This window comes from Otolemur garnettii, unplaced genomic scaffold (assembly GCF_000181295.1).
Source record: "Otolemur garnettii isolate 467f Iridium unplaced genomic scaffold, OtoGar3 scaffold00052, whole genome shotgun sequence".
NCBI classification, from domain to species: domain Eukaryota; kingdom Metazoa; phylum Chordata; class Mammalia; order Primates; family Galagidae; genus Otolemur; species Otolemur garnettii.
In genome coordinates this window covers 1,299,169-1,320,637 of record NW_003852447.1, presented here as the reverse complement: position 1 = coordinate 1,320,637, position 21,469 = coordinate 1,299,169, and the positions used below count along the sequence as shown (strand labels likewise).

The following is a 21,469-nucleotide window of genomic DNA, read 5'->3' as shown; positions in this document are numbered from 1 at the left end:
TATTATGTACGTTTGGGTATGTATTTCTTTATATATTATGTACGTTTGGGTATGTATTTCTTTATATATTATGTACGTTTGGGTATGTATTTCTTCAAAATTAAAGGTAACTGAAAAGAAAACACTTTTTTTTTTTAATAGTTGGGGATTCATTATGGGTACAAGAAACCAGGTTACACTGATTGCATTTGTTAAGTAAAGTCCCTCTTATAATTATGTTCTGCCCCCAAAAGGCATGTCACACACTGAAATCCCACCTCCCTCCCTCCTTCTCTCTATATTTCTGCTCTCCCCTTCCCCCATTCCCTCCATGTACTAGGTCATTAATTGTCCTCATATCAAAATTGAATACATAGGATTCATGCTTCTCCGTTCTTGTGAAGCTTTACTAAGAATAATGTGTTCCACTTCCATCCAGGTTAATACAAAGGATGTAAAGTCTCCATCTTTTTAAATGGCTGAATAGTATTCCATGGTATACATATACCACAGCTTGTTAATCCAGTCCTGGGTTGGGGGGCATTTAGGCTGTTTCCACATTTTGGCGATTGTAAATTGAGCTACAATAAACAGTCTAGTGCAGTGGTTCTCAACCTGTGGGTCATAACCCCCTTTAAGGGTTGCCTAATATCAGATATTTACATTACGATTCATAACAGTAGCAAAATTACAGTTATGAAGTAACAATGAAAATAGTTTTATGCTTATCACCATAACATGAGGAACGGTATTAAAGGGTCATGGCATTAGGAAAGTTGAGAACAACTGGTCTAGTGCAAGTGTCCTTATGGTAAGAGGATGTTTTTCCTTCTGGGTAGATGTCCAGTAATGGGATTGCAGGATCAAATGGGACGTCTAGCTTGGGTTCTCTGAGAGTTCTCCAAACTTCCTGCCAAAAAGGTTGTATTAGTTTGCAGTCCCACCAGCAGCGTAGGAGTGTCCCTTTCTCTCCACATCCATGCCAACATCTGCAGTTTTGAGATTTTGTGATGTGGGCCATTCTTGCTGGGGTTAGATGATATCTCAGGGTGGTTTTTATTTGTATTTCCCTAATAATTAAGGACAAAAAGCATTTTTTCATATGTTTGCTAGTTGTTCATCTGTCTTCTTTAGAGAAGGTTCTGTTCATGCCTCTTGCCCATTAATATATGGGGTTGTTGGCTTTTTTCGTGTGGATTAATTTGAGTTCTCCATAGATCCTAGTTATCAAGCTTTTGTCTGATTCAGAATATGCAAACATCCTTTCCCATTGTGTAGGTTGTCATTTGCTTTGGTTGTTGTCTCCTTAGCTGTAATAAACTTTTTTTTTTTTTATTACTCCGTATGCTGCTGGTTTTGTTGATTCTTAAGAAAGACATTTGTTTTGGGAGAGGTTCCTGCAAAATTTCCGCAGTGAAACGTGGAAGGGGAAATACATCAAAAGGGATCAATTAATACCATGTAGTAGGGGCTAAGTTTCTGTCTATCACTCCACAGATGCATAAATTGAAAAGTTCAGTAAAGGAGTTATCTCGTGTTATCCACCTGCAGCCAGATGGAATCCAATTGTATATCATAAGGTAGGAGCCTAGAAACTGAATTCTTGGGATAACTTGGCATCCCTGAGAGTTGTGGGGATCTTTAGTTCTTGATCCTTGATCTAACCTCTGTGTTCTACGTTTACTCTCCCAACCAGCAAGCCAGTTTGTTAAACTGAGACGGCCAGGTCTTTCCCTGTGCTCTGCTCTTGTGTCAAAACACAACTGTTTAGTAAGTAAGCTCTTGGAGGCCTTTCTTGGTTACCGGTTACACAGTTACCACAGACCTCTTGAGAGTAAGGTGGTATCTTCAACAGTAGCTTTTTGATTGTGTCCACAGAGGACACAACCTCAGCTAGTTCAGTGAAAAAAAAAAAAAGAAATAACACCACATTGTATTTCAAATGTAGTACAGCTTGCTCTAAGGAGAACTTTGGCAATTTATTAGTTATCAGCATCCAGAATATACCATCTGTAGGGTACAGGCCTGGGAAAACGGAACGGAACAATGCTTTCTGACAAGGGGCTTTGTCCTTTTAACCCTTGAACCACATTTTTTCTATTTGTGTAACTCACTCCCCCCTCCCCCCAATTATGTTCCTTGAGCTTTGTCTTTTAATAATATTTAGCAACAAAGTATAACATTTTAAATATGCATAATTACAAAAAGAGACTTGGGCATTTTCCTTTCAGCAGTGTATTTCCTAAATTGTTTTTCTATCATATCTCTGTGCTTATTTGTCTATTTAGACCAGCGGTTCTCAACCTGTGGGTCGTGACCCCTTTGGGGGGGGTCAAACGACCGTTTCACAGGGGTCACCTAACATCAGATATTTACATTATGATTCATAGCAGTAGCAAAAATTACAGATATGAAGTAGCAACGAAAATAATTTTATGTTTGGGGGTCACCACAACATGAGGAGCTGTATTAAAGGGTCGTGGCATTAGGAAGGTTGAGAACCACTGATTTAGACTATATAAATATCTACAATTTTCACATTGTTTTCTATGCATACATGTGTAAATGTGAATGAATGTATTATAACTGTAATATTTTAAGTAGCTGTTTACAAGAAACTTTATTTTGGAAAAATCCTACTTAACTCTTAGAATCAAAAGCTGTTTTTTCCCCCAGAGGCCAATATCTTCTTATGATGAAATGTTATGAGCTTGCAAAGTTTACTATTTATCAAGTAGCAGAGATGGACAAAGGTAAATATAATTAATGTGAAATTATAATTATTTTAACTTAAGAAACTTCTCTTTAATTTTTTTATATTCTTTTTAGTAGTTATGTTTAGAAAGCATGACAAGGTCATGAGGTCAGAGTTAGATTTTGAAGCTTCAGTTTCATGTGTATGTCATCAATTAGTAAAATGATTCATAACATAGTAAAATTTTTTGAGTGAAATTATTATAGGAAATATCAGGCTTATAGTATATATATATTTTTCCTAATTGGAATGTCTTACTCTTTGCTGGTAGTAAATCGATTTTGGTCTAATATTGTTATTAAATTTGTTATTTCATCTTGTAACGAAAAAAATATTGAATTATTTGACTGCCTTAAAGTAATTGTATTCTAAACCCTTGAAACTTGGCAAGGATATTGGTAAATATTCCTTTCCTTTTAGGGCTTCTTGAGTTGAGTCCTGTACAGAAAGCACTTATTTATTCATTTTGTGAAAACCATGAAAAGGCCCTGCAGGTGTTGGATGGGACCACTTTGAGCAGACCGGACATCACCATGTATGCTCTGTTAGCAAAAGCCCAGATGAAGGCCAAGAGAATCAAGGTGAAAAGCACTCTACGTAACACTTACTAAGTTAATGAACTTTACAGATTGCACTTAGAGTGACATTTTAAATATTTTTTACAAAACTAAATTGTATTAGTTATTTACTTATTTATTTTTCTGTTAATTAACACTTGAGTTATTTCTTCTTTCTTTTTCCTCTTAAGAAAAAGAAAAGGATATCTTTTCAGGAGTGCAGTTGCTTGTATATAAAGTGTGAATGTTTGACCTTCAAGGAAGTGACACATCCTTTCCTGTGGTGCCCCAGATTCGGCCTCCCACCTGCGGGGTGTGAGTGTTGCTGATTTGCATCTTCTACCCTAATTGCTACTATTAGACTTTACTTTTACTAACGTGGTGAATGAAAACGAAAGTCATCTCAATGGGAGAGCCTAATTCACATTTCTCAGTTTCAACATTTTTGTGTGTTTATCGGCCACTCGTATTTCCTGTTCTTTCAATATCCTGCATGCATTTTGTTTGTTTTTCTTGTTCTTACTGATTTGGGCATTTAAAGAATGAATGCCATCTACTGACCCTGGGTTGTGTGCTGCGTGCATAGCGTCTCACTGAGTGTGGATTGTCTTGTAATTGTCTTTATGTTGCTTTTGATTAACTGCAGTATGTTAAAATCCCGCATTATGATGTTGGATGTCAAATTCTCTCTGTAGTTCTTTCAGTTTTTGATTTATTAGTTAGAGATACAGATCTTTAGAGTTGCTATGCTTTCCTGAAGAATTGAACATTTTTGTCCTTACATAGCGACCCTCTCTGTCTTGAATAATATTTTTTGTCTTGATGGTTGCTTTGTCTGATACTATATCTACTCTATTTCGATTAATATTTCTTAGCTATGTCTTCTCTGTCCTTTTAATTTTTCTGTATTCCAAGCTTCAGATTTATCTCTTATAATAGGATTTTTAAAAAATCCATTCTGATATCTTTGTTCTACTCGAAAAATGTGGTGATTTTTCTTGTGTCTGGATGTTCTTTATCATCTAGTTCCCTCTTTCTCTTTCTCTCCCATTCTCTTCTTTCCTCCCTTCCTCCTACATTGTGTGTTTAATACGTGTCCTTCCTTTTAAAAGTCTCTTTATCCCTGTTTGCTTTTTGTATTAAGGTTTTTTTATTTAAAAATTTGTCTTATTCAATTTTCTCCACTGTTCTTTTTGTTTCATTTCTATTTTAGTTGTTACTATTTAAAACGTTGCAAGTATTAATAGGAAAGTCTGAAGTTAAAGAATACTGTATTCCTGAGAACAGGGGGTGACCTCCTAAGCAGTAAAAAGAACTTTATGTTCCTTGAATTTTGCTTATCTTTTAATAATTTCTTAGCAACAAAGTATAACACTTTAAATATGCATAATTGCAAGAGAGATTTGGATATTTTCTTTCAGATGTATATTTCTTAAATGGTTTTCTTATCCCATCTCGATGCTAATTGGTCTATTCAGACTTTCCAAAGTATCTTTTAATGACTTCCTTCTTGCAGAGTCAGTGGTCATTTCTCCGTGTGGATCACTGCCTACTTCTCACCCTTGTTTGAAGCTTCCCTTTCTTCTGGCTTTGAGGAATTCTCTTTTATGCTTGCTTGAACCTCCCCAACTCTGGTGCCTGGAGCTCTGGCTGGACACCTGATGTCCCTTTTGGCTGCCCTCTTCCACCCATCAATGGTGATGACCTCTTTTTACTTTCCAAATACCTCTCAAATCCACTTCCTTTCTCTCTTTCTATGTCATTAACCTGGTTCAGAGCGTGTAATTTGACATTTTTTTCTTGAATTATAGCAGCACTGTTGCATCTTTCAAGCTTTTGTTCACAGAGCAGCCAGTGTACTGTGCTCAGAACAGGAGTGTGCCTGATCTGCAGGCCCCTCCACTTCTCCTGGGGAGCCTTGTAGAGTAGGGAAGGAGAGAGAGCTGGGGGAGCAGGAGGGAGCAAAGACGTGTTCATTTGCATTCAGGTGGGATGCACAGCTTGAGTAGACTCGTAGCGTTATGGACTCAAGGAGACGAGGAGTGAAGGGGGACAAATCCAGAGAACTGAACAGAGAAGGCAATAACAGGCTGTGCTCAAGTAGGCGCAGAGGGACGTGGGGTCAAAGAAGAAGAAGAAAGAGGAGAAGAAAGAAAGAGGAGAAAAAGGGTGGAAATGGGGGGCTCTGTGGAGACACTGAGAAGAAAAAGGAGGGAGACTGAGAGGATAATCTGGTTTTTCACGGTAAGGTCATGTGGTGAATGAGGACAGGAGGGTGTGGAGGTGGGAGTAGATGCTGAAGGACGGCAGTGAAGACATGGAGCATTTCCACACCAAATCTCATTGTTTCTTTCACAAATTTAACACTACTAAGAAAATGAGACAACTGGTAATAAGCGTTCGTATTCCTATACAAACATAAATGATTGGTTAATTATTGAGTGGCATTTCTATCTGGAAAATTGAATTCTTTTCATTAATGAGTTTCAACTGTTTTGACTAAATTTAAATGAGTGGTTTTTGATGGTGATTTATTTTCTGATGTCAGTGGAACAAGAGCACAGCAGGACAAAATGAAGATGGATTAAAATCACATCAGATATTATCAGCGGAGCCCTTCCGATGACTTCCCAATATTGCATTCAGGAAGATTCTCAGGAGATTGGCAATAAATTAGTTCATAAATTTAAGACTGATGACTACGAAAAAGTAGCCTTTAGAGTTTAGAAATTACAGTTCCCCAAATCCAGGTGTATAAGCCCCCTGTGAACTGACTTGTGGGACAGGGACCTGGTGGGACTCAGGTGGTTAGACTCCCAATCTGGGTCCTTTTCTGCTCTTGTACTAGCAAGGTCTGTGTCATTACCGGGTCTGGTGTTCCTGGGTGAAATGAGAGAAGTGCGTGCTCTGCGTTTCTTTTAATATTTAAGGCTGTGGTGTTAAATAAATATGGGTAGAAACGTGCGCCCTCCCTTTTTTTTTGTCTTGTCAAGTAAGCAGTGTGAGTGAAGAAGGAACAGAGCAGTCTGTAACTGGTTGTGATCAATTAGTTATAACCCCCTCTTCTTTTAATAGGAAGCTATGAAAATATTTAAGAAGGCGTTGGATGCCTTTTCGCATTCTGATAAAGGACCAAATGCCACAGCCATTTCAGCAGACTGTCTGTATCACTTGGGTCTCTGTTACATGGAGGAAGGCAACTTGCAAATGGTATTCTATGCCTTTATCTTGTGTATTTAGTAGCCTAGGTTATTTGAGATTTAAGAAATAGACCTCTTGTATTCTGAAGGCTCCCTGTACAGTGAGTGGCTAGTCTAGCACTCCTTGTAAAGCTTGGCTTCCTACAAGCAGTGTGAACCCTGCGATACTTAGGATATCGTTTCATTTAATCAACGCATTTTAGTTGATGTTCAGCTGTCAACAATATTCTAAAGAGTAACGTGTGTTTCCCACCAAATCAATACATCTAACTGAAGGAATTCATTACAGAAAAATAATTCCATCACATTACTATATGAGTTGACTTATTCAATGGAGAGTATAATGTAGAATAGATGGAAAACCATTAAGACACTGTTGGGCATCTCTTACTGATAATTAAACAATTCAAATCACCTTGAAACTGGTTGTTAAGATGGCCGGATTCATTGAAAAACAGATGGTTGAATTATGTGTTTATCCAGTCTATGGCTATTTTACACAATTCCTCACTTCAAAATTGCCGCTGATATGATAAATATGTACAATAGTTGATGCTTTCCAGTGGCTAATGCTGGATATTCACCAACTCCATCTTATCCCCAACCACACACACCAGGCACACAGGCATCGCTCTAATTTTCATATTCTTGGAGTGGACAATGTCTTAAACTCGTATTTCTAGAACATATGAAAAGAGCTCCATCTGATTAGTTGTTCCATTAAAAAACACCAGTAAATATAATATGACTTACAAATATTTCACAAGTGTTTAGTCCTTTTGAACAACTAGAACCAACTCACCTTTGTTTTACCATGTTGGGAAAATATTTTAGTGTTCTGAAATTTCATGAGTACATATTTACTTTAGTTCTCAGATCTTCATGAAAATAAATGTGCCAGTTGTGATTTCTTATAAAATCTGAAAAATAATGATTAAATTTCTAGCCCCCAAATACTATAATCTAACAACATGGGTCACGTAGACATTAGTTTGGGAATTGGGCTTTTAATTAGAATCATAAACCTTAACTGATTTATTGTTTATTATTTCTTATCATTTAGTATTATCTGTTCCTAAATATTGCTTTTGTTTGATCCATAAGGTTCATTGGGAAAAATATATTTAAAACTATTAAAACACAGGGTGAAACTTTTCAACACTTGTATGTTTGGCAACATTTTAAAATAACATATTCATTCTATGACTAAATGGTTTGCATATTTTAACAATATACTCTTCTAGGCTATTGATTCTTTCACAAAAGCTGTCAAAGCAAATCCCGAATTAGCAGAATGCTTTTACCAGCGAGGGCTTTGTAAAGTAAAACTCCACAAGGATAACTCGATCTTGGATTTTAACCGTGCAATTACCCTTAATCCCAAACATTACCAGGTATTTAAATAAATGATTTTAGTGATTTGGAGAGTGTGTTAACTTTGGTAAAACTATTAAATCCTTTATATGCTATCGTTATTAAATTTTTAATAATCAGTTACTTATACCTACTTTTCAACTCACTGTATTTTGATAATCCAGATATCTTTAATTCCCCTTGAACAAAAGGCATTATTTCCATCAGGTATATGGTGTATATAAAAGTATTAATGATTTTATTGTTTTGGCATTATCCTGATTCTTGCTTTTAGACTAAAGAGACAGTACAAAATTCAATAGGATCCAATAGCTTGATTGGATCCTGATTTTAAAAGTCTATGAAATTTCAATGTAGACTAAATATTAGAAGATTTTAGTTTAGCTTAAATAATTTTATTGTTAATTTTCTTGCACATATGCTGGTAGTCTAGTAGTATGGCAGTGGGAGAATGTCCTTTTTCTCATAGGACATGCGTACTGGAGGGCACGGGGTGAAGTATTATGATGTCCACAACTTGTTTTCAGATAGTTCAGAAAAAATTAGATAAAGCAGATAGGATAGAATATTAATAGTTATTTATTCCAGGTGTTCATTCAATCCAGATGCTCATTGCATTTTTTTTCCTATTATTGTATATATTTGGCTTTTTTCCTTAAAAAATTTTCACTCTTTCTTAGCATGAAAAAACCTCTATATTTTAATACTATTTTGGGGTGGCACAGATTTGTTCAAAGTACTGTATATTTTGGTAGAATGGATGCCTTCCCTAAAACACTCATTTCTGCTTCCGTTCTTTGTTTTCCTGAACAGGCATATCTGAGCCGAGTTGCCTTCTATGGTTCAAAAGGCAGATATTCGAAAGCCATCTTGAGTTGTAATGAGGCTATCAGAATTTATCCTGGGAGTGTGCGTGCCTATCTGTACAGAGGAGTTCTGAAATACTACAACAAGGTAGGGCCATTTCCTGCCTGCCTTAATGACATTTTAGACTGGGTGATTCTCTGATGCCTGGTGTGGATTCACTTCCTTTTTTTTCTCTGTGGTAGGGGAATCACCATGGCCTGAGGGTCAGAACTATGTACTTTCCTAGTGCCTCAGAAGGAATTCATTTCATACTTTCTCACGAAATAATGATGATTATTTTTGGCATTTATGTTTGAAATAACACTTATTACTATCATATTCATTGTAGATGATCTGGAAAATATAGATGGGAATAAAGGATTATTAGCCCACTATCAAAGGATAATTTCTGAGCACCTTTTGGTGGATTTTTATTTAGTCTTTTATTTCCCTGATAATATATAACACATATTTTCTAAGTTTGGGATTATGCTATTACACAACTTGTGCCCTGCTTTTTACATTTAATCTTTGAAGATATAATTTTTTTAACCACATATTTCACCATAATTTATAATATTTTTAATCACTTTATTGTCAAGCATTTGGAGTGTTTTGAATTAACTTCACTACACTATTTTTTTTTTTTTTTGAGACAGAGTCTCACTATGTCACCCTTGTCACCCATGGCATTGCACATCGTATGTGTCTGGTGCCTTAACCACTATTCTACTATTTAAAACAGTTGCACACAGCCAAGAGCAAAACTGTTGCTAAGTTTGTGACTGGTTCTTAAACAGAAGTTACTGGGTTAAAGAATGTGAGCAACACTGTTGATACTTTACACGGCAGAGAAGACTTTCCTTTTCTGGCCTTTCTTTGTTGCTATTTCATATGAAATATTTTGCAAATAATACCCTAAAGCAAGGTAAGACCTTGCATTACGTGTTAATTCCGTGAAAATTACTATCTATAGAAATGGATGATATAAGGTATCAAAGAAGAATCAAAGAGGAAGCAAAAGGGAACATGGGTAGAAAACAAGACGATTATGTAATGTGACAGCCTGAGTGGCAGAGGTGAGCAAGCTCGGGTGAGTGTTTGCTGGGTGAATGTGGCTTGCTTCTTTTTAATCTGTAAATATGATTTCCTCCTTGCCACACAGCAGAATTTGGAATCAGGTAATTGTCTAAAGTTGTTGATATATTTAATTTCATTGGCAGGTAAGAGGAATGTCATCAGTAATTCCTACTAGAAGAGCTTCTTCATTAACTTTGTGAAAGATGAGCTTAAACATTGTAACTTCACAGAGGAAATGCAGAATGGTGAAATGAGGGTTTCAAAGAACTCTAAGAGAATCAAGAATTTATTGCACAATTAAATTTAAGTCCATTACCTTTCTCACCTAATTATTTCTTTATTTGTAGACGTATAAGCTAGCAATTAGAGATTTAAGTACAGCTATCAAGATGGACAAAAAAAGTTACGCAGCATTTTATAACAGAGCATTATGTTACACAAAGATAAAAGAACTTCAACTGGTAAGATGACAATTTTAGTAAACAGCACATGCAAAGCATTTACTAGATAATGTGTATTCAACACCTTGTTGAATTCAATTAGCAATGAAAAAGCAACATGTTAGAGCATTTGTGCAGAGGTTTAGAACATTTGTAATGTATTACTCTTGCTATAATTTTTGAAAATGACTCCTATGGAAATGCACACTCATAAAACGTAAGAAACCAAAGAACTGTCTAGAAGAATATTTAATAATTTCTTTGTTTCTTCTCATCAAAGTTTTTTATATGATTTCTATAAGTCAAATGAAAAATAATTTTTAAAATGTTCATATAAACATTTAAATACATGTATCTATTAAAATATATTAGATGAGTCAATATTTTTACTGATTCATTGTGTGCAGAATTTTTTCTTTTTTCTTTTTTTTTTGAGATAAGGTCTTGCTGTGTTTCCTGGGTTGGAGTACAGTATCATCTCCATAGGCCACTGCAATCTCAAACCCTTGGGCTTCAGTGACCCTCCTGCTTCAGCTTCTTGAGTAGCCATGACTACAGGCATATGCCACCATGCCTGGCTAATTTTTCAGTGTTTTTGCAAGATGGGGCTCTCCCCATATTGCTTAAGCTTGTCTCAAAATTCTGGCCTCAAGCAATCCTTCCATCTCAGCTCCCAAAGTGCTAGGATTACAAGCATGAGCCACTGTGCCTGGTCATATGCAGAATTTTAAGGCAGCAAGCACTATCAGAATTTCAACATTAGCTAGAATAGCTCATGTAGAGTTTTTAAAAAGTTTTTATTTTTAATTATTGTGGGTACATAACAGTTGTATATGTTTATAGGGTACATGTGATATTTTGATATACACAAACAATGTGAATTGACACATTAACTATGAGTTGCATTTAACTGACGCTAGTTTTGAGCCTGGAGCCTTGAGAAGCATATGTAACTCAGGTGTTTCTTGACCTATCTTGACTACACTCCATTGTGGCCTCTAGTGTGACAGTCTTAAATCAGGGAACTGGGGCATCAGTCACCTCAGGCGTTTATCATTTCTGTGTTAGGAACATTCCAGTTCCACTCTTTTAGTTATCTGAACGTATGCCCTTACTGTTGATGTAGTCATTTTGTTGTACTGTTAAATATTGTTCATCGTATCTAACTCACTAATTTTCACAGTCATCGGCCATCCTCACTCTGTCTCTCCCTCCCTTCCCCGTCCCTGGAAACCATCATTTTCTACTCCCTGTCTCCAGGAGATCAATTGTTTTTGAATATTTAGCTCCCACAGATGAGTGAGAACGTGCGAGAGTTGTCTTTCTGTGGTTGGCTCATTTCAATTGATGCAATGTCTTGAGTTCCATCCATGTCATTGCAAATGGCAGGATTTCATTTTTTATGGCTCTGTAATACTCCATTGAGTATATCTACCACAATTTCTTTTTGTCCCTTTATCTGTTGACTGACACTTAGGTTGATTCCAAATCTTGGCTCTTGTGAATACTGCTGTAATAAGCACAGGAATGTAGAATTGTTTTCAATATACTGAATTACCCCCCTTTGCTGTGGAATTGCTGGTCATATGATAGTTTTAGGGTTATTTCTGTTTTTTTTTTTTTTTGTAGTTTTACTTTTTTGAGGAATTTACATACTGTTCTCCATAGTGGTTGGACTAATTTATATTCACACCAATACTGTATGAGGGTTCCCCTTTCTCCATATCCTTGCCTGCATTTGTAATTGGGCTGAGACGGCATCTTATTATAGTATTGATTTGCATTTCCTTGATGAATAATGATATTGAGCATTTCTTGTATACCTATTCACCATTTGTATGTCTTCTGTTGAGAAATGTCTATTCAGATCTTTTGCCTATTTTTAAATCAGATTATTTTTTTTTCCCCTAAGGAGTTGTCCCAGCTCCTTATACCTTCTAGTTATTAATGCCTTGTTAGATAGTTTGCAATTATTCTCTCCCATTCTGTGCATTGTCTCTTCACTCTGTGGATTGTTTTCTTTGCTGTACAGAAGGTTTTCAGCTCAATGTGATGCCATTTATCTAATTTTGTTTTATTTGCCTGTGATTTGGGGTTATTTCCCATGAAGTCCTTGCCCAGGCCAATGTTCTGAAGCATTTCTCCAATGCTTTCTGTTTGTACTTTCAAATTTTCAGGTCTTAGATTTAAGTCTTTAATCCATATTTTATTTGATTTTTGTGTATGGTGAGAGATGAGGGTCTGGGGTGCTTCTTCTGCATATGAATACTCAGTTTTCCCAGCACCATTTACTGAAGGGACTGTCCTTTACAGCTGTATGTTCTTGGTACATTTGTTAAAGATAAGTTCACTGTAGACGTGTGGATTTATTTCTGGGTCCTCTATTCTGTTCCATTGGTCTATGTGTTTGTCCTCATGGCAGGACCATGCTGTTTTAGTTATTATAGCTCTCTTGTATGGTCTGAAGTCAGGGAAGGTGATTCCTCCAGTTTTGTCCTTTTTGCTCAGGATGACTTTGGCTATTCTAGATCTTTCATGATTCCATATAAACTTCAGGATTTTTAAAATTTCTGTGAAGAATGTCATTGGTATTTTGATGGTGATTGCCCTGAACCTGTAGATTCCTTTGAGGAGTAAGGCAAGTGGGTATTTTTTTGTTTAGTCCTCAGACCACACATGCAGCAGGGAATTTGGAGTGATGGTTTCCAGCACCAGGGACCAGTGACTTTGTAGCTGCCAGGACCCCAGAGAATTTCATCCAATTTCACCTTCTATTTTACAGGTGAAGAAATGGAAGTAGGGAGAGGTTAGTACTCACCTAAGTCACAGAGGGGGTGTGAGACCTGTATTGGGGTCCACTGAGTTGCTTGCTTCTGGGCTCACAGTCTCTAGGTGGCTTTGTAAAACCTTCTGACCTCCAGCACATGGGTTTGCCTCCCTTTGTTTCTCAGCATCCCTGCAATCCCGAGCTGAGAAAAACCAAGTCTGTGGAAAATGCACTCAGGCATTCTCCCAAGACATGGCTTCAAAATACTAAGCAAAGGCAAATTCTGGGTCTAGCATCTTCTATGTTAAAGAAGATAGTTGACGGTTACCACTTATTTAAATGGGATTCTTGTGTGACAGGCACTGGGTTAAATACTTTACTGACATACATTCAAAACATTTTTAAGTGGACTTTATAATATGATCAGTATTTTCAAGTATTATAGCAGAATTGACTAAGTATTTTAAAGTATTCTTGAACTGCTACGTAGTATCAGATTGTTTTATATAAGAAAGTAGGGGAAAAATATGATCGGTTTTTAATTTCCCAGTTTTTCAGATAAGGATACTGAAGCTTACTGTTAAATAACTTTCCCAAGACAGAAAGTCTACTATTAATAGCAGAGGCATGACAAACTCAGAATAGGCCACGGCCCTGCACTGACCCATCTTCTTAATCAAAACCTCTTTGTTCCCATCCAACTCCCACCCTCACGGACCCTCACGAGACCTTATCTCCCAGATTCTGTTTCCTTACATGTCACATACTCAGTTGTTTGGAGGATCTCTGAAGCATCAGACGTATTTTGCTTTTGGTGTAAAGGAAAAACTAGATAGTTGTGGATAACATTCTGGGTTTTGTTATTTGTTATAAACATTACTAATTATCTTTACAGCCCTGGAAATGTTAATTTATAATTAACTATGCCACAGTATTTATCTAGGATCTTTAATTGCACAGTTTTTTTGACACTTGAGTGCCCAAATCAGGAAACACTAGAGGAGGACAAATGAGCAAATACTGCCTGTCATTTTCAGTTAGGAGTCACCAGAGATACGTAAGATTTGGCCCTCCCTTTTCTGACCAAGCCATATGGCTCTTTTGGAAAAAATGTTCAGTAGGAAAATGAGTTAAGAGACTGAGCTCCAGTTCAAATTTAAGATGCTTCTAGTACCTGGGGCAAACTAGTAAAATCTTGCTTATTGAATGAACGGGGGAGAAAAGATAAAAGCAGAAAAGATAAAAACCTCAGAAAGGTTTTCTGAGCTGATTATTTCTTAGCTTAGCTGATTATTTCCAAGCTGATGATTTCTTAGCTTAGACTGTCTTTTAAAAACAATGACTCTACCTATCAAGATATTTGAAGTAACTTCCCTACATGTGTTTACATGCTAGTTTTATGAAGGTCCATTTTCACTGATCTGTGATTTATTCATTTGATAAAAATTTCTCAAATGCTTCTTACATGCAGACATGATGCCTGTTTCTGAGCTTAAAATGGTGACCTAAATGCACAAGCCATGCCCCCATCCAGCTTATATTTGAATCAGGAAAACAATAAAGCACTAAAAAGAAATCAAGTTTTAAATGGTAATCATGTCAACTGTCATTTGATGAAACTACCAAGGAGGGGAACAGTGTTAAATCCCTTCATTCCAACTACTGCCCAGATGAAAGTGTGTGAGGGGACTCACAGATGACATGTGAAGTGCAAACACAGCATGCTCCCCTTATTAAAACAAGGGCAGTAACCATAATTTCAAGCGGCCCTTAAAATCTCACCTCTGATTATTTTGACCATCTATTATTGGGCAAATTAAGGACCAACTATTAGTTTGAACATGAACACCTTTGTCCATGGCCTATGAAGTAAGGCTCTAAACAGTTGAGTCTGTGTTGCAAATAATTATTTTATTTTTAGGCATTAACAGATTATGGAGTGGTGCTGCTTCTTGATGCTGGAGAAACTATAACATTAAACACCTTCGTCAACCGTGGAATCATCTACGCAGAACTAGAGCAGTATGGCTTTGCATTAGAGGTAAGCTGACCTGTTGAAGTGTAAAAATGAACCCTCTGGATTTTTTTTGCACAGTCGCTTCTGAAAACTAGTGAACAAGTTCTTACTGTAACCAACGGGCAAATATTAATGACCAATAAGCCAACTTTACCAAAATTGTATTGAAATACTTGTGTGACTAATATTATAATCTTTGCAAAAAGTGTGTATTTTTACTTTTTAAAATTATAGTCAATATATAAAAAATTTCTAATTTGATTAAGACTATCATTATCTTACCTAAGAGTGTACACACAAAACTCAACAATTTAGAAAATGAAATGATTTTTGAATAACTTACCTTGTTGTTCTGGGAAAGCTCTCATTCACAATTTTCCTCTTTTCCCATCGAAAATGCATCAACATAAACATGTTTCAAAGAGGGTAAGATATACTTGTTTAGAATGGACTACTGGGAATAGGCTTTTAAATTAGTGGAAATAGGCATGCAGAATCATAATAGAAGAAAGTATAAGCAATTGAAAAGAAACAGGGTTTTTTTTTTTTTCAATTTTTTTTTTTTTTTTTTTTTGAGACACAGTTTCACTCTGTTGCCCTGGGTTGAGTGCCATGGCATCTTTATAGCTCACAGTAACATTAATCCCTTGGGCTCAGGCGATCTCCTTGCCTCACCCTCAACCTCCCCAGTAGCTAAGACTACAGGGGCTTGCCCCAACACCCCAGCTAGTTTTTCTATTTTTAATACAGAAGGGGGTCACCCTTTACTCAGGCTGGTCTTGAACTCCTGAGCTCAAATGATCCTCTCACCTTGGCCTCCCTGAGTGCTCGGATTGCAGGCATGAATCACTGAGCCCAGCTGAAGCAGGTGGTTAAAATAGATTTCATTGTAGGATAATTAACATTCATCATTCTCATTTTTAACTTTTTATTTTTATTGTCCATTTTACAGTAACTTTGGAATTAAGATTAAGGAACACAAGGCATTAGTTGGGTGAAGTGGGTGGACTCCTGTGGTTGTTGCTACTTGGGAGGCTGAGGCACAAATCCTTCCTGGAGAAATATCTGGAAGCACGGTTGATTAGATTTCATTTATTAGATGATAAATATTTCTAGTCTTTTCCAAATAGTTGCATTTAGTATCAGGCTTTTCAAATCTCAGAGGGGAAAGCATGGGTACAGAATGGTCTGTGGCAAATGGCTCCTCCTCCAGCAGGACCCCAGAGGACTCAGCATGACCCCCCTGTCCCTTCTTCCACCCTGTGATAGTCCCAAACCCATCGCCCCTCACTAAGACGCGGACCTCTTCCCTCTGCTGCACTAGGGGGGCTCACGCAAGGAGGAACAAGGAGAAAGGAGAAGGGGTTTGTGGTTAGCTAGTACCTCCCTAGTTGGGTGTTGCCTTATGGGCCCCTGCAGTGCTGGTGTCTCACTTCCAGACAGCAGGAAGGAGGCCAAGCTGGGAGCCATTTCCCTTTGCCACCCCAGGGGAGAGTGCAGTGCCTTAGCTCCCAAACTGCCTGTGAAGATTCTCCTGGAAGCAAGTTTTCTGGGAAAAAGCAGAGCTGTTTTTATTCTTTCATAGGTTCTGAATTCTTTTTAGAAGTCGCCTTCTCACATTATAGCAGTTGTTAAAGTCCATTTACATCTCATGCATATGTAGTGCATTGCAGTTGACATGATATTTTGTTTTATAGGTATTATTAATTTAAGTTTAGTGATGTTCTTATTTTATCTCAAGTCTCAAATACTTCTGTAGGATGTTGAAAAGCTATGAGCTTCAGACAGTGTCTCTGGAGTCTACTAAAGGATGGTGCTGTGAGCCACTGTGGCAACATCTCTTGCAGACTTAGCACCTTTAATTCTTTTAAACAGTCTCTTCCCCAGGGCCATTCAGGTCCTTCCCAGCTGATTTCTCTAACTTCAAACTTGGCTTTAGAGTTTCCATTCCTCCCTCCCAGAAGGCCTTTTGGATCCTAGGGCACCTTCTCATTAGAAGGGTGGATTCAGAGGTAGGAGCAGCCTTAGCAAATCCACACAGAAGGCCTAGTTATGTTCTGTCTCCTGCTGGGTCCCTGTCTGTCCCATAGGCATGCAACTTCCAAGGCTCTCTCCAGAGAAGTCTCTGGTGGTATTATAAACAATAAAAGGAAAGTAAATGAGATAACTCATTACACATAGAAGGGCAAAAACCCTGGGCAAAGTCCTTCTTCTCGAAGTGGAGATGAGCACTACAGGACTCGGCGTGCATTAGTACTAGAGGGTTCCCTCTGCTTCAACCGTGATTCTTACTTGACGTGATACTGCAAAGGAGAAATAAAGCTGTAGAAAGATGTATATTTTCATGCTTGTGTTATCGATATGCCTCCACATATTCATGGTGGAGTCAAAGTTAGAAGGAAGTTTAAGAAATCACGTGAGATAATGTTGCAAAATTAACAAAAAGTTACGTGATTATTTCAGGATTTTAAAGAAGCCATACTGATGAACCAGACTGTGAGCCTTTATCAAGGTGCCGCCATGTGCCATCACAGGTATGGAGTGCAGTTGGCGTCCAAGTGGACACACCCAGCGTGTGTAATTATAGCCCCACTCGGAAGCCAGGAGGGAATAGAAGGGATAGGGGAAAATGTGAATGTGACAAAGTATAAAAATGGGGAGGGACACAAGGAATTTTCTGTGTAGACATGGGGAACCACACATAGTGTGTCATCAACACTCTCCTGCCTTCCAGTAAACTAGTTTTAGCAAAATTAGCAAGTAAATGCCTTCATCATGGCATTAGAGGGTATCGACTTGGTCCAAGCCTAGACAGTAGAAGGGATCTCGGTCATAGAGAGAATAAAGTTACGCATAGCTTGCAGCACATAGGCATAAAATGATTTGTTTTGTTCACGAAATGGGACTAACCTTTACAATGCAAAGAGAGGGTGATTTTAAAAAATTGTATGTTCTCAAGAAAATCTTGTATTTAAAAAACACAATTGTAAATCTAAAATTACATGGAACCATGCTATCAAACATCTATGAATCTACAAAAATCGCAGTACTTAAAGCATGATTACTTCTTTCTCAGATTATCACAAAAATAAGTCAGTTACAGAAATGAGTGAAGGGAACACTCACTTAAGGCTCAAATGCAGGTGGTTGGTTTAAAGTACACCCCGAGTTAACACCACAGTATAGAGACTTGACTAACCATAATGTTTACATACATACATGTCTGGAAATTAATTTGGGGGCATTTTGCTTTTAAAGTTATAGAGATTCAACAGGTGAGGATTTTAATATGGGATAAAATGTGTATTTGGTTAGGTCATAGTTTACAGTGGTTTTTTTTTTTTTTTTTTTTTAAATGAGAGAAACCATAGCAGTTAATTTTGAGGATGAAATTAGAATAGTTCACAAATTATGTAGACTAGGCAGTTTAGCACATAGAACGTAGTTTGAATTATTTAGGAAATTGATGTTCTTTTTTCCCCATGTAGAACATAGATAGTATAGTGACATTTTCCTATGAAAGTTAGATTTTTTTATTTTATAAACAAAATGTAATATACTGGAACTTCTGAAGGTGCCTTTGTATTAAAAGGCTGGAACTGGTCTCAGATAGCAAAACATGGTCCCACCATTGTCTATTTTAATCCAGGGCCTTCATACAATCCATCTCTTTGAGTAATTGTCATTCTTAAGAAGACCTGGAATAATGATGACTGATGTGTTTGTTTTGGTGGGTGGGTGCAGACCAAAAGTGTCTGAAGTCATTGCATTCTGCTAAAACTAAAAACAGACTCCAAAATTTCTCTCAACCTCACTCCTATGTGTAGCAACCATTACAGTCAGTAAATTTCTTTACGTGTCAGTTCACAGTCTCTTTTATGAAAGGCAATCAGTGGGTATATACACGGCAGAGCCTCCTTAAGCCAGCACGGCTTTGCAATTCCAAATAAGCAACTTTCATCATTGGACTAGAATCTCTATTGTTCTCTAATAAAGGTAGAATTTAGATGAACAGGAAAGCCCCCCAAACTCAGAGTCCCAATTCCATGTGTTTTGAGTTTTGAAAGTTTTACTGAATTTAACAATAAGGAATGTTTAGTGATTGGTTATATTTAGTTCAGGAAAAATATTCTTGCTTTTCAAGGTGAGCTACTACTACTTATGTGATAGCTGTGCGGTTTATAACTATGGGGATTCACTTTTGGTTTCGTACAGTGGAGAAAGTAAAAAAATTTCTCATTTGGAAAAGTTTTAAAAAGGAATAAGATTTTAATTTTTAGGGCTTTGATCTTTAATCTTATGGGGTTGCAGTCTTTTGAAGTATCCTTTGTATATCTCTAGTTCTCACTCTTGTGGTTGCTAGGAGACGGCATTCCTTAGGCTTGAATATCCCACTTGTTGCCCAATGTAGTCCCCAAGAGTATTATGGTCGAGTTAATTTTTAGAGCTCTTTGAGGAAGCCACCTTAATATTTTTCAAAAAAATAGTGTCAGAGGGAGATTACTCAGAGATATATATCCCGTGCACTTTTTACTTCAAGCGCATTTTATTTTACTGTTCTTATATTTGCATAAAATATTTTTGAAATTTTAACTCTGCAAGCCAGATTCTTTCGTTTGGGGAGGGAAGGGTGATTTATTTTTACAACTCAGTAGGGGATATCTGGTCATGTATGGGATCGATTTGGAAGTTGCAGTGGGTCTCTGTGTCCTTGGCCTGGTGGCCAAGCTCAGTGCAGGATCCCTCATTGATAGGACAGTCAGGAGAATCACAGGACTTCAGTAAGTGACCCTATTGCTTCAGATTCATATGAACACATTTTATTTTAGAAAATAAATGAAGTCTATTAAATATTAACTCATTTAATATACTTTCATCTGTGGTAAACAACGCTCACCATTTACATCTCAATGGACAGGTATCCTGATGTAACATAGAAAATCTGCCACATTTTTCCAGTGGCTGAGGCTATGTGGTTGCTTAAGAAGCACTTCAGCCTGTAGGACACTGTGATGGACACATCTTCAGAGAAATGTAGTTGCTGTTTCTACATGGAATCTCTTTCACCTTTTGAAAGCTGGGAAGTCTCTCTCTTTAGCACTGCACATATTCTGGACTTGATTTTAGTCATTGTCAGTTTTGAGGAGCTTGCTAAGAGTCTTTCAAGATCTCTTGCCAGCTTTAAGGTTTAATGATTCTTTACTTTGACTGAATAAACTAGACGCTCATGAAGCATTAGTGCTGATACCTTGATCAATAAAGAAAAATAGCTTCAGTCACTGTGTTTTGGTAATTCACAACTTAAGCCACATACTGGTGAGTTTCCATTCACTGCTTTGGTTTTGTTTTTGCTTTGTTTTAATTGGTTAGGCTATACAAAGGGAGAGATTATATTTTAGAAACCATAAATCAAAATAGGTACAAAGGATTTTTAATTTCTATAGGTAAGAGGAGGGCCGTGGGTGTGATGCAATATGAATGTTGATATAGTAGAAATCTTTCAATGATTTATGGAGACCTCATGAATAAAAGGGAATTTCCCTGGAAATTTCAGTTTACACAGTCACTGTAGGTGGGTATCACAAGCGAATACTTCAGTACTCATAGATGACAAAAAATTAACCACAGCACAATCTATCAACTAAGCACATTTACACAAAGTGATTATGGGCTAATAATTCCTGATAAAGAATTTGTTACACCGTGTTTAGAGTTATTGCCATAACATAGCGAGGAAGGGCACTTGGAAAAGCAAAGGAACTTTTACTTCTTAAATAGTGCTACTTGTGAGGAAAGAGGAATGCTATTTCATTGTCAACTGTTTGGGAAGGGAAATGACCCTGATTTTTCAGAGGGGCAATGTAAGGTGAACTCAGAAGATGCCGACTGCTTTGTGTCTGTAGGCGCTAACCTTTCCTGCCGGTAGCTTCCCCAGTGCCTCACTGTGGGCTCTGGGGTGATCTGCAAGCAGAAGTCTTGTGGAGTCGTGTTTGCCAAACTTGGAGCAAGGATCATGAGTAGCTCAATCATTTTTCACAGTGTAGACAATCATTAAAAATATGAATTCTTTCTCAAACCTTCTGAATACATCACAGAGAAAGTCTCAGCTAAGGGTTCGTCTTTAACAACTTTCTATGACCAATCTTTGTAACAGATGGTGCAGCCCCTCTTTAGTTTTCTGCAGACTACAGTATCCAGCTCCAATTTTATTTTATTTTTTTTGTTTTTGTAGTTGTTCATTTTTATTTATTTATGTTTTATTGAATGGTAACTGTGTATATTAATGCACTACAGTGTGGTGTTTTCACACACAATCCGAGACACTTCCATCAAACTGGTTAACCTAGCCTTCATGTAACTTTCTTAGTTATTGTGTTAAAACGTTCATATTCTACTCATAGAAAGATTCACTTGTACCCTTGTAAGATGAACCACAGAAGTGAACCCTCGAATC

At 37.1% G+C, this 21,469-nt stretch overlaps 1 protein-coding gene across 1 annotated transcript in view; it reads left to right on the top strand.

Annotated features, from left to right (window-relative positions):
- TTC6 (tetratricopeptide repeat domain 6) overlaps nucleotides 1-21,469 on the top strand; it is a 179,795-nt gene that overhangs the window by 122,272 nt on the left and 36,054 nt on the right. Inside the window, exons 20-28 of the mRNA XM_012806438.2 lie at nucleotides 1,477-1,559; nucleotides 2,656-2,732; nucleotides 3,155-3,315; nucleotides 6,367-6,501; nucleotides 7,736-7,885; nucleotides 8,679-8,819; nucleotides 10,139-10,252; nucleotides 14,920-15,039; nucleotides 17,479-17,549. Coding sequence (XP_012661892.2) covers nucleotides 1,477-1,559; nucleotides 2,656-2,732; nucleotides 3,155-3,315; nucleotides 6,367-6,501; nucleotides 7,736-7,885; nucleotides 8,679-8,819; nucleotides 10,139-10,252; nucleotides 14,920-15,039; nucleotides 17,479-17,549 — 1,052 coding nt within the window. The remainder of the gene's footprint in view (nucleotides 1-1,476; nucleotides 1,560-2,655; nucleotides 2,733-3,154; nucleotides 3,316-6,366; nucleotides 6,502-7,735; nucleotides 7,886-8,678; nucleotides 8,820-10,138; nucleotides 10,253-14,919; nucleotides 15,040-17,478; nucleotides 17,550-21,469) is intronic.